General features: G+C 33.9%; 1 protein-coding gene across 2 annotated transcripts in view; it reads right to left on the bottom strand.

Moving 5' to 3' along the window:
- FSTL5 (follistatin like 5) overlaps window positions 1–14,806 on the bottom strand; it is a 667,511-nt gene that overhangs the window by 126,019 nt on the left and 526,686 nt on the right. For both annotated transcript variants that reach the window (XM_032465748.1, XM_032465755.1), the window contains 2 exons: window positions 4,735–4,896; window positions 151–285 (listed from right to left, as the gene is read on the bottom strand). In XM_032465748.1, the coding sequence (XP_032321639.1) occupies window positions 151–285; window positions 4,735–4,896 (297 nt within the window). The remainder of the gene's footprint in view (window positions 1–150; window positions 286–4,734; window positions 4,897–14,806) is intronic.

The following is a 14,806-nucleotide window of genomic DNA, read 5'->3' as shown; positions in this document are numbered from 1 at the left end:
TGTATATATGTGTACATGCATGACTGGGACATTGTGTTGTACACCAGAAATTGACACATTGTAATTGACTGTATTTCAATTAAAAAAAAAAGAAATTTTAGTTGTAAAGTTGAGTATGGGGGGGCGTGTGTGTGTGTGTTCAATACTTACAGGTCTTTCTAGCAGAATCTTCCACGAAAAGAGAAGAGATGTCTTCATCCACGCCTGCTTCATTTCTTGCAATGCAAGTGTAGGCTCCTGTATCTTCATAGCGCACGTTGCTAATATGAACCTCACTGCCATTTGCTGAAAAAAGAAGGCAAATGCAACTTGTCAACTACAGTTTCAGCTTTGGTAGAGTGATTTCCGATTACATAGCCAAACAGTTATCTTAGCTTGTCCTAATTAAACTGTTTTCCTTCCTCCTTCCATGCTTTGGAGACATGCCAAATTATTCCAAGTGCATTCAAGTGTTTCATAAACTATGCTGTCATTCTATTACAGAGACCCCAATACTCTATCAAAGGCACAGACACCATATTTTATATTCACTTCCTATTTCCTGCATAGTATAAAAAGTGTCACGTATGGATAACCATCATTTCATCTATGTATTTATTTTTAATATTCAGAATCCATTTTGTCCTCAGCGATTGTGACAGTTTTAATTCATACCAATGTGGTTCATTTGCAGAAGAATATATGTGAAAAGATATGCCATAAAGGAATTAAGTGAGCTCATCATACAAGTATAATATTTGAAAAATGCCATTTTTCAAGTGTATTATTGAGTCTGCTTTATATAACTGCAATTATTAGGCATGGAAGGCAGAAAGAAAATAATGCATGATTTGTTTGCAAGATTTTCAGTCTTTTGCCTGAAATACCTAAAGTAAACAATATTTTATATGGAAACTGATGTGGTCCATGCTTAACAAAGGGTTAAGTGAATGATTAATCCAACTTCTTAATCTTGGTTAAATATTATTTTAAGCTAATCCCTGAATAATGAATTGTATTCTCCAAGCTGGAAACCAGGGTATAATTAACTATTTCCTGTATGTTGGCAATATATGAGGTGCTTTTACATAGATTATTGCTTAATTGGCCCAGATAAGAACTAATGATCAGAATCTGAGACTCAGAGAATGATCTTATGCACACTGCTACCCTTAAAGGTAAGGGCTGGACTCCTGTTCTACCAAACCCTAAGGGTCAGGGTTTTCCCTGCTCATTTGTGTAGGTTTTCATCTTTTCTTTTACTTGCCTTTCTTTCTTTGTGTGTGTGTGTGTGTGTGTGTGTTCTGTGATACCCAATCACAAGAACACCGTACGCCATGTGCAGTAGCAAGGGACATGACACATTGTGATGGATAAGGGACACATGATTGTTTGGGGAAAGAAGATAGAAAACGAATAGGAAATGAGCTTAAATGTCATTCCTAGGAGCCACTGGCTCTCAAGGGGTGTGTGTGGGATTTGGAGAGGTGGGAGCTTTTGGAGCTGTATGATCACTTAAATCACTTGAAACTCTTTCTCAGTTTACTGCACATCTTCATTCCCCTCATCCTTTGTTGAGATTCACTATTCCAAAACAGTTGGCAGTGTTGTTGTTGTTGTTGTTGTTTTGTCTGAAATAGGCCAGATGGTAAATATCTTAGACTTTGTGGGGTATACAGTCTCTGTGGTAACTAGTCATCTTTGTCCTAATATAGCATGAACGCAGCCACAGACAAGACTGTAAAAATTAAATGTGGCTGTGTTCTAAAGAAACAAAACAAACAAAAAACAAACAAAAAAGCTAACAAACAAACAAAAAACAGGCAAAAATTGCTTTATTTACAAAAATAGGCAACTTTCCAGGTTGGTCTGTGTTTATTCATTTGCAGACCCTCAGCTCTAAAAGATGGGGACTGAACAGTGTTTTAAGCCCAGATCAGCTTCTTTTACATGAAGGGTGGTCCTCTCCAAAGAACGTATTTTTCTTTTAAGACCCACACACTTAACAATGGAAATTTCTGGAATTTTTGAAACATCCAATTTAGTCCTGCTTCAAATTCTCTCATCTCAATATCCTTATGCTCTTGGAGTGTATATGCCCCACTTTCTTCCCCTCTTTCCCTATGTAACCTAGCATTTCTAGATGTTTTCTACTCTATTGCCAGAATTACCAATTTCCTGGTCCATTTATCATCCTGACATGTCTGCCCTTTAGAACTAGAACAAGATGACATATCTCTGCATCTGGTGTTCCTGTCTCTAATTTTTTGATTAAATCACTAGACTATTCATAAGCAAATTTACAAATGTTCAAATTCACAAGTTTCAATTTGCAGGATGTCACTTGCTATTTATTTCACTTGACCTTTATGGTTGCATTTCATATCCCACTCCACTTATATTTCAAATCTTTACTCTTTGTTTGATGCTTCCCAGGATAATACTAACTTCTCACTCTAAGCAGGAGGTCCTGCTCTTTAAATCATGAAGTGCATAGAAGGGATTAGAAATCATTTCACGATATATAAGTGTATCAAATCATCAAGTTGTATATGTTAAACTTATGCAAGTTTATATGCCATTTGTAGTTCAACAAAATCTGGGGGAAAAAAAAGAAAAAACTTCATCCCCAAACTTCCTGTTTCTATCTACATCTTCACTTGTATTTCCTTCTCAAAGGAAATTTTCTCTGTTTCTTCCCAAGGCAAATCTGCCTCTTTTCTTGTTGATCTCTACAGGAATTTTTTCATCCTTCCCCCAGTCCATTATCCACATTTTTTCCTCTTTCACAATATCCTTTCAAACCAATACATTGTCCAAGAAGAAAGAAATATCTTCCTTAATCCTAAGCCTTCCCACCAGCAGCCACTATCTTCTTTTTATTCCTTTAAAAACATGGAAAGAGATTTTTATAATTCTTACCTCCTTTTTCATCTCTAAGCCAACAGAAGACTGGTTTTCTAAATGCTATAAAGATGAACTAACCACTAACCCATAAAGATACTGCAATGACCTTCCTCAGCCTTTCCACGCACCCAGCGTGGTTGAGCCCTTTCCCATCTTTGGCTTTCTTTTCTTGCCTTCTGTAACACCGCCTTGTTCTCCTGCCTCTTTGTAAATTATTAGTCCCCTCCTCATCCATCATGATTTCCCTGCCAATACAATGTCTCTGCTTTTTCAGAATTTTACTGCTTCTCCTAAACATATCATCCCATCTATGCCATAGCTAGACGTGGACCTCACGTGGAAATGCCAAATAAGCATCTGATAAATAAGTGGATAATTAAATAACTGGAAATTGGTAATATGTAACCATATATAAAGTCACATGGAATTGCACACTCTTGTGCACCCAGATTTATTTCTCAGGCTGTGCTCCCTGCTCATCTTTTATTATTTGTCATAGTTTCTCAAAATTTAACCTATTTTTTTCTTACTTTTAAAAATGAGAATAGCTATTTTACAAGTCTTCCACTCTTTTAATGTTGAGTTTAGGGTATAACCAACTTCCCAAACTGGCCTTCCTGTATATTCCTGGGAGCAAAGATATAATATGTTCTTATAATAAGGTTTGCTGCTATTAAATGGCCAAGAGATGACAAAAACTGAAAGCTAAATAGCCTTTTCTTCAATTTAATTTCTGATAATCAGATCAATCCTCTTCTCAGAGTACAGACCCCAAGATGTAATCAGTAGATGTAAACATGTAAATTTGTTGGACCTACTTACATTAACACAGAGATTGCTAGGATTCAGGTTTTAAAAGTCAAAAATACTTCCTCATGTCACTTTTGATTTGCAAAAATAAATTTAATTTTTTAATTACATAAAAATGTATACTGATAAAGTGTATCAACTAAGTTGAATAAAAAGGGCAGTCTATTTTTACAGAAATAATTTTAAAATGAAAATGTATTCATTTCTAACAGTATGAATTGAAGGAATTTAAAGACCTGGAATAAGGAATATAATGCCAAGCAACACATACTCCAGTAAAATGACTGGCTTTGTACTAACCTTGACAATGGAAATATTCAAGCATTTGTTTACTTACCAGTGTAATTAACATATATGCAAATACTTTTGCATTATTTAGACTATCTGACATTACAAAGATTGGTTGCTTTTTCACATACCACACATCTGTGATTTTTATCATCTGAATAATAATTGAATAATTATATCTACACATTCGAATGTTGGAACATACATAGCATATTTTATATATTAGAGTGTAAGGACTTCATAACTTTAAAACAACATAAATGTGAGACATGTTTGGTAATGTTTTGATTTTTCTCTCTCTTCATTTGCAAGGTATGCTGCAGAACAGTCACTAAAGAATTTCTATATTATTGACACTTTCTGTAATACATATTTTAATGTATGATTTAACATTTAAATGGTCTTTTCAGGAACATATTCAATGAAGAGATCCAATTATTCTGTTCAGCATATCTGCTGTAATTCAGAGGACACATTTTTTTTTAAAAAATTTAACATTTTACTCATCACAAAAATAATGACATAACTAATCATTATGACAAGACTATTATTTAAAACACTAAAAATCTTAAAGGACTCTATTTCAAATATGATGTCTTAGGTACAACCATGTTTTTTTCATATTCATGACATTCTTTTGCCACCAAGACTCATTTTCTCATTTCTCCAAAGAACGTAAAATGTGTTATAAATTTTAGAATGAAATGTCTACATTGTCATTTAAAAGGAAAAAATGCAAGTGAAAAGCACCTTGAAGCGTGAGCTGCTTGGACAGCTTGGGTGTAATATCAATGCCATTCTTCAGCCAGCCAAGCTGAGGATTTGGTATGCCCTCGGCGTGGCATCTAAGGCTGGCAGTCACCCCAGGTTCTCTGGCCTGACTCTCTGGATACACCCGGATTACTGGAGGAACTACAAGGAGAAGTGGAAAAGAAAGTAAATTAGTGATACCTCGATGCTGTTTGATTTTCCAAAACAAGCAAAGAAAAATTGCAATATGTGGACATAACAATGATATATTTTGATGATGTTATATATTTCCACAGATCTTCATTTCCAGATAATGTTATCCACTAAAATGTACCAGCATTCCCTGGATAAAAGCTATTCTGAGATGGCTCCAGGGAAGATAAAAGCTAAGCCTGGGATATCTTGATTCAACAACTAAAGAAGCTCTTAAGGAATGATAGAAACACATCAAAAAATACAAAACCAGTTTAAAGGGGTTCTCATTTAACAAACAGGAAATAATGTGAGCATTAAGATAATTACCAATTCTAAAGGAGGGAATTACATAAGGATGTATGAGTTCAGTCATATAAATAAATATATATAAATATATATTCATATATCTAAATACAGGAGAGAACAAAAAGCTTTTCCTTACTATAGTATCTTAAAAAATAAAGATAACAATTCCATTTACAGTACATCCAAAAATTAAAATACTTAGGAGTTATTTCCACCAAGAAGGTGCAAGGCTTTTATGCTGGACACTAAACAACCTGTTGAAATAATTTAAAGAAAACCTAAATAATTGGAAAGACACCATGTGTTAATGGATTTAAATAATTAATTGATGAGATACAAGGAATTGGTAAGATGGAAGTACTCCAAAACTGATCTATAGACACAATATAATCACTATCAAAATTCCTAAGTGCGTTTTTTTTTTTGCAGAAATGGAAAAGCTAATCTTCAGATTCACACAGAATCATGGGGCCCCAAAGAGCCACAACAGTCCTGAGAAGAAGAGTGAAACTGGAGTTCTCCTATCTTCTGCTTTCCAATTATATTACAAAGCTGTAGTAATCAAAATAACATGGTACTGGCATAAAGATAAAACTTATGAATCTATGGAATTAGAATAAGGAGCACAGAGATAAACCCATACATCTATAGTCAATTGATTTTTGACAAGGATACTAAGAAATAGTCTTTTTAAGAACTGATGCTGGCACAACTGGTTATCCACATGCAAAACAATGAGTCTGGACACAAACCTCACACCCTAATGAAATTAACTCAGAATGAACCAAAGACCTAAATGTAGGAGCTAGAAAAGTAAAACATTCAGAAGAAAGCATAGGGGTAAATCTTTGTGACTTTGTATTTGACCAGAGTTTCTTAGATATGACCCCAAAACACAAGCAACAAAAGAAAAATAGGCAAATTGGACTTCATTAAAATTAAAGATTTTGGAGCATCACAGGACACTATCAAGAAAGTGCAAATACAACTGACAGAAAAGGGAAAAATGACAAGTGATATCTGATGAGACGAGTATCCAGAGCACATAATGAGCAGTTACAACTCAGCAACCAAAATGCAAATAACCTCTTCTGCACAGCAAAGGAAACCATCAACTAAATGGAAAGGTAACTTACAGAATGGGAGAAAACATTTACAAATGAGTATCCAAAAAGGAGTTAATATCTGAAATATATATATATATATGTATGTATATACATTAAAAAAATCATACATGGGGGAAGATATAGCTTAAGTGGTAGAGCACGTGCTTAGCATGCACAAGGTCTGGGTTCAATTCCCAGTACCTCCTCTAAAATAAACAAACAAATAAATAAACCAATCAAGCAACGAGCCAACTTAATTACTTCCCACTGCCCTCTTCCACAAAATAACCTTATAACTTAGTAGGAAAAAAAAAAACTCAGTTAAAAAATGGGCAAAGGGTCTAAATAGACATTTTTTTCCAAAGAAGACATACAATGGCTAACAGATGGATCGCATGATGCACAATATCACTGATCACCAGGGAAATGCAAATCAAAACCACAATGAGATATCATTTTACAACTGTTAGGATGTTTATTATCAAAAAGATAAGATAGAACAAACGTTGGTCAGGACATGGAGAAAAGGACCCCCTTGTATACTCTTGGTGGAAATATAAATTGGTGCAGTCACTGTGGAAAACAATACGGAGGTTCCTCAAGAAATTAAAAATAAATCTAGTTCCCAGTCAATACATTCCCCCTTTTTGCTTAAGTAAGCCTTAACTGATACAGATTCCTTCTGAACTTTAGCCTCACCAGGAAAAATTAGATTTGATTTATGTCTCCTCTGTGACATGTGTCAGTTACTCTAATGATAGAAAATAATATCATCAGCAGCAGTACCTTAAGAGTGAAAATTATAATACATTCATAGACAGTGTAGAATGTGCTGAAAGCTTCATAGTCATGGTCATTTAAAGATGAGTCACAGAGAGGTTAATGACATCCACAGGTCACACAACTTGTTACAGTGCAGAGTAGAGATTAAAGTCCAGGGAGCTCTGACTTCTGGGCTAGTTCAGTCTACATTTCATGCTGGCCCTAACCAACCTGGCTGATCATGGTCTGTACCAGTCCCTGAATTGAGCCAATAAGAAAGAAAATCTAATGGGTATTAATAACAAGTATGTTCCAAATTTGACTGGTCAGGGCTTTCTATAGCAAAACATTTTTTAAATTTTTATTTTATATTAATATTATATATACAAATACCTGATGATCCAGCAACCCCACTTCAGGTGATATTGAGGTGGGAAGCCCCATAAAAAAGACTGGTAGGACCTCCTGCCAGCACCATCAGGTACACTGGCCCAGCAGCTTTATCTCATTTTTTGCCTCTGAAATGGCTTACCCCTAGAATTCTACTGGTTCCCTGAGCTAACTCCTGATTGGTCCATTTGTAGTGCTTCATTTGCACAGAGCTCATTCCTGATTGGTCAATTTCCCTCACTCCTGATTGGTCCATTTCTCTCACTCTTGATTGGTCCATTTCTACAAAGCTTGTTCCTAATTAGTCACCTTTGTTGTAGCTTTTTTGCATATGATGTTACAAAATGTTGCAAAGTCTAGACTGGCAGTCTATTAAAGACTGTGTAAACCTACAGATGGGGTCCAGAGCTTGGAGTGTTAACTCCTCTGGGCCCGCTGGCGTAATAAACCTGAGCTCTCCAACTCTCCGACTGCTGCTTGGTCTCTTGCCCGGATCCAAGTTGCTGTCACAACTGAACTGTAACACAGAGCTGTAACACTGAGCTGTAACATTGAGCTACAACACTGAGCTGTCACACGCTTTTCTGAAACAATATAACCAAAGGAAATACAACTATTATCTTAAAGACACAGTTGTATGTATGGACATCTCTCTCCTCTTCAGAGCAGCATTATTGACAATAGCCAAAGTATGGAAACAACCTAAGTGGCTGTTAATGGATGAATGGGTAAAGAAAATGTGATATTACTCAATCTTAAAAAAAGAAGGAAACCCTGTCATTTGCAACAATACAGATAAACCTGGAGTGCATTATGCTAAGTGAAATAAGCCAGACAAAGAATCACTTACATGTGGAATTAAAAAAAGAAAAGTTTAACTTCTAGAAGCAGAGAATAGAAAAGTGATTGCCAGGGGCCAGGGGGAATGGAGGAAATTGGGAGATGTTGGTTAAAAAAGCAAAAACTGTCAGTTATAAGATGAGTAAGGTCTGAGGATCTAATGTATAACATGGTGACTACAGTAGATAACACTGTAGTGAATAATTGAAACTTGCTAAGAGAATAGAATTTAGTTCCACACACACACAAAAGGCTAACAAAAAGGCATATTATTCAATTCAGATGTGGGCTATTGATTTGAATAGACATAGACGTGTCTCCAAAAGTAGGCAAAGAGCCTTATAATAAGCTCATCAAAAGATGTCAAAGTTCACTAGACATCACAGAAAGGCAAATTAAAATCACAGTGTGATACCACTTATACACACTACAGTGGTTATGAAACAACAAAATAAATACGGAAAATAATATGTATAGAAATTGGAACTCTGGCACATTGCTGCTGCTGGCAATGTAAAATGGTGCAGCCACCGTGGAAGACATCAGTGGTTCCTCAGACCATTACGTGCAGAATCTCCACGTGATTGGCAATGTCAAGCCTAGGTTTATACAAATGATGAGTGAAACAGGTTTTCCATCATAAACACGTATGTGAATATTCATAATAACCACCAAGTGGAAATGATATAAACAACTACCAACCAGTGAATAGAAAAATAAAATGTGTAACCATACAATAAAATATTTTGGTAATAAGAAGGAAAGAAGTACTGATATATGCTATAACATTCTGCTGCGATATCATGCTAAGTGAAAACAGCATGACCCAGAAGACTACACGCTGCATGAGCCTGTTTTCTATGAAACGTCCAGAATGCGTAAATGAATCAGGATAGAAAGCATGTTCATGGTTGTGGGGGGCAGAGGGGAGGGAGAAGTGGGAAATGACCGCTTAATGGATATGAGCTTTATTGGGGGGATAATGAAAACGTTTTAGAATTAGCGGGATGGTTGCCCAGCATTTTAAATGTACTGTAAGCCACACTTTAGAACGGTTTGAGGTTATGTGTATTTTACTTTGATAGAGAAAGAAAAGAAAGATGAAGAAAGGCTGAAGAAAGTTTGTGTATTAAAATACACTAAAAAGAAATATTAAAGAAATGCGAACTGGGATCCAGAATGGATGCCGGGCCAGGAAAAATGAGCTACAAAGTTATTATTGGAAAGATTGTCAACAAGTCAATATGGATTGTAAACTAGATCATGAAATTCTATCAGTGTCACACTTCCTGATTTGATAACTGCATTTCGATTGGGTAAAAAACTTTCTTAAAAAATTCTGAATTAATTAGTGGTAAAAATAAAAATTATATCAAACTTATTCATATATATACATATATGTGTGTATATATATGTGTGTGTGTATATATATATAATCACTGACATTAACAATGAGATGGCTTAAACACAATGCTACACATAAAAAAGTGAGAATCAATAGACTAAACATGATATCTGGACCATTTGTGAAATTTCTGCTTCCAATAATATTGGATATGTGATTCTTATCAATTCTGATCAATCATCTTTCTGATTAGAACTTAAAATCCTGGTCACCTGTATACATTATAGTGAAACTGCAGAACAGCAGAAAAAAGGAGAAAAATCATAAAAAGCAATCTCAAGAAACAAAATGACACACCAAAGAATAAAAGTCAGACTAAAAGTTAAATTCTTACAGAAATGCTGAAAACAAAAGTGAGATTATAATCAACTTCATGCCAGTACATAACTTTAAATAAAACTAATGTATTTCTAGAAACACAAACTTCTGGCTGCCCTATACAAAAATTATTACAAGAAATAGAGACTCTTATTACATTAATAAAAATTTACTACTAAAATAATAGTAAAATAAATTTACTAAATTTATTAAAAAAATTTTTTTCAAAGAAAACTGTAGAATACCCAATCTATAGAAGAAATAACACCAACCTCATACAAACTTCTCTAGAGAATAGAAAAGGGGTGTGGAGTTTCTTTGGAATTGTTAAAATATCTGTACAAATCCACTGATAAACTCCTGTCTTCAAAAGGTGGAGACCAATTCTTCTCAACTTATGTGTGACTGGACTTAATGACTCACTGTTAATTAATAGAATATGGTGGATTGTGGTGCAAGATACCCAATATTAGGTTATAAAAGATATAGTAGCATCTTCCTATGTCTTCGGCTCACTTGCTCTTGGAGAAGTCAGCTGCCTGGTCATAAAAATACTCCATCAGCCTTACAGAGATGCTTATATGTCAAATGACAAAGAGAGGCCCCACCCCACAGCCAGCAAAGAACCAATAGTCATGAGGAGGGAGCCATCTTGGAAGTGAATCCTCCCGCGCCCACTGAACTTTCAGATCACAGCAGCCCTGGCCAATATATAGATCAAAACCTCAGAAAAGACCTCATACCAGGACCACTTAGCTAAGCTATTCTCAATTTTTTTTATCTCATTTATCTCTTATCTCCATTTGCCCATTATCATCTCAGAAAATAATAAAATGTTTCTTGTTTGTAGCAACTAAGATGTAGGTTAATTTATTATGTGCTAGTAGATAAATAAATAAAATTCCCAATTTGTTTTGAGGACCATACAAGCTTAATATCAAAATCAGACAAGGGCATTATTTAAAAAAAGGAATAATTATTGGTCAATTTCATTTGTGAAAATAAAGATGTCCCCCAAATATATTATCAAACAAAATCCAGTATAATATAAAAGTGATAACATGCCATGAAATATTTGTCTATTTATAGATACTCAAAAATTATTCAATATAATTTACTACATAATTAGTTCAAAGGAGATAGACAATATGATCTCAATATAGACAGAAAAGTCATTTATTTTCAGCACACAAAAATGAGCAAGTGTTTTCCTTATTGTGATAATGGATATCCTAAAATATATAGCCAACATCTGTAAATATATGACGGAGTAAAATAAATACAAAAGAAAGTACAGATGAATTGTCAGAATAAGTAAATTTAGTAAGCTTGGCATGATGCAATTATACTTGTAAATATCAGCAAGAAACATTCAAAATATCTTAAATAATACAAATTTTATAAAGCAAAAAACATACTGCATATCCATGAATACATCTAACCAATAAATGGTGTCCAAGTCCTTTGTAAGAAAATTCTAAAATGTGGAAAAATATTGTTTAAAAAATGAAATAAGACTTAATAGATGGCGGAATAAAACATATCTGTGGTCTCTGTAGTGATTATCTCCTCTGGCTTTCATTATATTGATTTCAGCCATCAGAAGTTCTTTGTTCATTTGTCTTACCATTCCTCAGTCAGCTAAACCAGTTTTTATAGAAACCTAAATATGCCTGTCACCTGAATGCTTTTATTTATTTTACTAAAGCATCATAAATGGATTACCCAATACCTGTGACAAACTGTAAAGTGATACACTGATACAGAATGAGAAAATGAGGCTCACACTCTCAAGTGTACACCGTTCAGTAATGGAAGCCAAGGAACACAAAACTGGAAGACAATACATTATGTCCTGCAGTTGAGCTGATAAGGATGTGATGGCTCCAGAGAGAAAGGAGTGCTCAACACAGAACACTTTAAAAGAGTGTTGGAATTGGATTTTGAAGTGTTTTTAGGGGTATAACAAGTATTACATGTATTCATACTGAAAACAAGCTATTCTAGATAGCTGAATTTTGTAAATTTTGGAGGGTGATCCTTTCATAATATTTAACATTTAAGATGTATATTTGTTTTTATAAAAGTCTTACATGAATTACAGACCTCATATTTGGAAACTTCTATGATAATGAAAACACTGTTTTGTTTGGTATCATTTAATGACATTCAGACTGAGGCAAAGGAGTTTGCCAAATGTTATGTGATCTTGACACATTTGAAAATCTTTTTGAGATTTCTTTTTCTTTCTCTTTTTGTTATTGAAGTATAGTTGATTTATAATGTTGTGTTAGTTTCTGGTGTACAGCATAGTGATTCAGTTATACATACATTTATATATATATATATATATATATATATATATATATATATATATGAATATATGTATTCTTTTTCATTATAGGTTATTACAAGATATTGAATATAGTTCCCTGTGCTATACAGTAGGACCTTATTTATCTATTTTATATACAGCAGTGTGTATCTGCTAATCCCAAATTCCTAATTTATTCCTGCCTCTCTTTCCCTTAAATAACCATAAATTTGTTTTCTATGTCTGTGAGTCTCTTTTTGCTTTGTAAATAAGCTCATTTGTATCATTTTTTAGATTTCACATATAAGTGATACCATATATTTGTCTTTCTCTGTCTGACTTATTTCATTCAGTATGATAATCTCTACGTCTATCCATGCTGCTGTAAATGACATTAAATAGCATACTTTAAAATAACAAATGTGTTTTCAAAAATAGCTCTCATAATATTTCTATACCTGCTGGCCTGGTGACAGCATATGTTTAGCCTCTTGATACATCTAGCACTGAGTCATTCTTGTGGCTTTTTATTTTATTGGACATTAAAACAAATAGCTTTTTAAAGAGATATTTTAATACTTCCAGCAAACCTACATCACCAAAAGACCTGGAGGAAAGAGATGCTTTCCAAATTCTGACCTAATCTCTAACCACTTAACAACATGGGAGTTAGGGGATGAGCTTTTTAAAAAGACTTATAGAGAGAGCCAAATGGATAACTACTTTCAATAAATATTTAATAAGAGAAAGTGTATCTTGTTACAGAACTGACAGCCAAACTGAGGCTCAATGCTGTATGCGACATTCTTTGGAATAACACAAACTTGAGACAGCCTAAATATATTTGAAAATTAGTTTGAAAGGAAGCACATCAAATATCTCAGTGATAACAACAGATTCTACATCATTGATATTAGAAAATATAGACATTATATGGGTTACCTATACTGTGTCTGATACTCCCCAAAGATAACTGTTCAAATAAGGTGCTCAGTTCCCCGCCCCACCCCACCCTCCCCCGGCATTCCCAGCTGTTTCTGCTTTATTGATATACTTGTGCATGAATTGAAAGGGAACCAGTCAACAATAATTTTTGTCATATTGGAGTTCTATACTCAATAGGTAATAAAAATAATTTGGAAAAATAATAATACTCTCATGTGACATGCTTCTCATTCAGTGTACTAGTATCAAATGATGGTCCGAAAAGAATCTCTGAATTCACATCACACTGATGGATAAGTGATTGGCACAACAATGTTTAACCTCAGTGACAAGACACACATTTAAACGTAGCTTATTTTTCCCAGGATACATATTATGAAATATAAATGAGGATTGATGGCAGCCTGAATTAAAAAGTCAATAATCCTCCAGAGAACGTTTCAAGCCAATTGTTACAGTCGTTCTTAGTTAGGAAGTGCACTCCATGAACTTGTCTTTTCTTCCAATTGGCAGTGCATTAAAAACAGAAACTGTAAGGACGAGCAAAGGGTTTCCACATTGGATTTAGAACCCAAGTGGCGTTCATAAAGATCTTTAGGTAAAGCTCTTCTTATTTTAAACAAAAGCTAATATTTAAAAGTGTCTATTTACTGAAAATTTCTTAATTTCCCAAGTGATATTTGAGTCTTACTAAAATATCTCAGCAATTTAAATGTTTGACTTTATTTGAAAACTATTTGGTATAATAGTATATCAAATAAAGTCAAATAATATTAATATTTAATAATATAATATTACAAACACATTGAATGGTTGAGACTACATATGATTCAATTTTATTCTTTACATATAACTCAATAAATGTCTGTGACTTAAAATGGAAGATATACAAGAAGGTCTAACTATATGAATTTTGTTCATGAATAAAATTTAAGGAAAGTATACAATCAGATTTGCTTATTTTGAGTTTTAAGAGAATAATTTACAAATATTTATTGAGCAACTTCTGCATGAAGCATGATGTGCTAATGACATCCTCTCTGCATCTCTCACGTGTTCACACTTACTTATTAACATGACTGAGCGTGGAGTTTGGGTTTTGAAATTAGCCAAAGGGAACACTGGAAATAACCGGCCTTAATCGTCTTATCTGGTACTGATCATAAAATAAGTGTCCCCAGTGAAGTGTCTACTGGTATGTGGCTACTTGGAATCTAAACATAAATTCTGAATTAGGCTTCATGTAGTAATAGATAAGGTGTATTTAAGATCCTTGAAAAATCGTGTTTTAAAATGTAAAGGGAAATAAATTATCAGTGCATTTATAGTATTTTGGAGAAGTACTAATAAATCATTTCAAGTAGACGTCACACCTCAAGGAAACTGAACTATTTCTTTCTATTACCCAGTTAAACAGTATAACACCATGTGACTAAATTGAACTAATATAATAAAACTGTAATTTATGTAACAGTTATTAGAGCATAAAGT

Source organism: Camelus ferus, chromosome 2 (genome assembly GCF_009834535.1).
Source record: "Camelus ferus isolate YT-003-E chromosome 2, BCGSAC_Cfer_1.0, whole genome shotgun sequence".
In the NCBI taxonomy this organism is placed as follows: domain Eukaryota; kingdom Metazoa; phylum Chordata; class Mammalia; order Artiodactyla; family Camelidae; genus Camelus; species Camelus ferus.
This window is presented reverse-complemented; position numbering and strand designations above follow the sequence as displayed.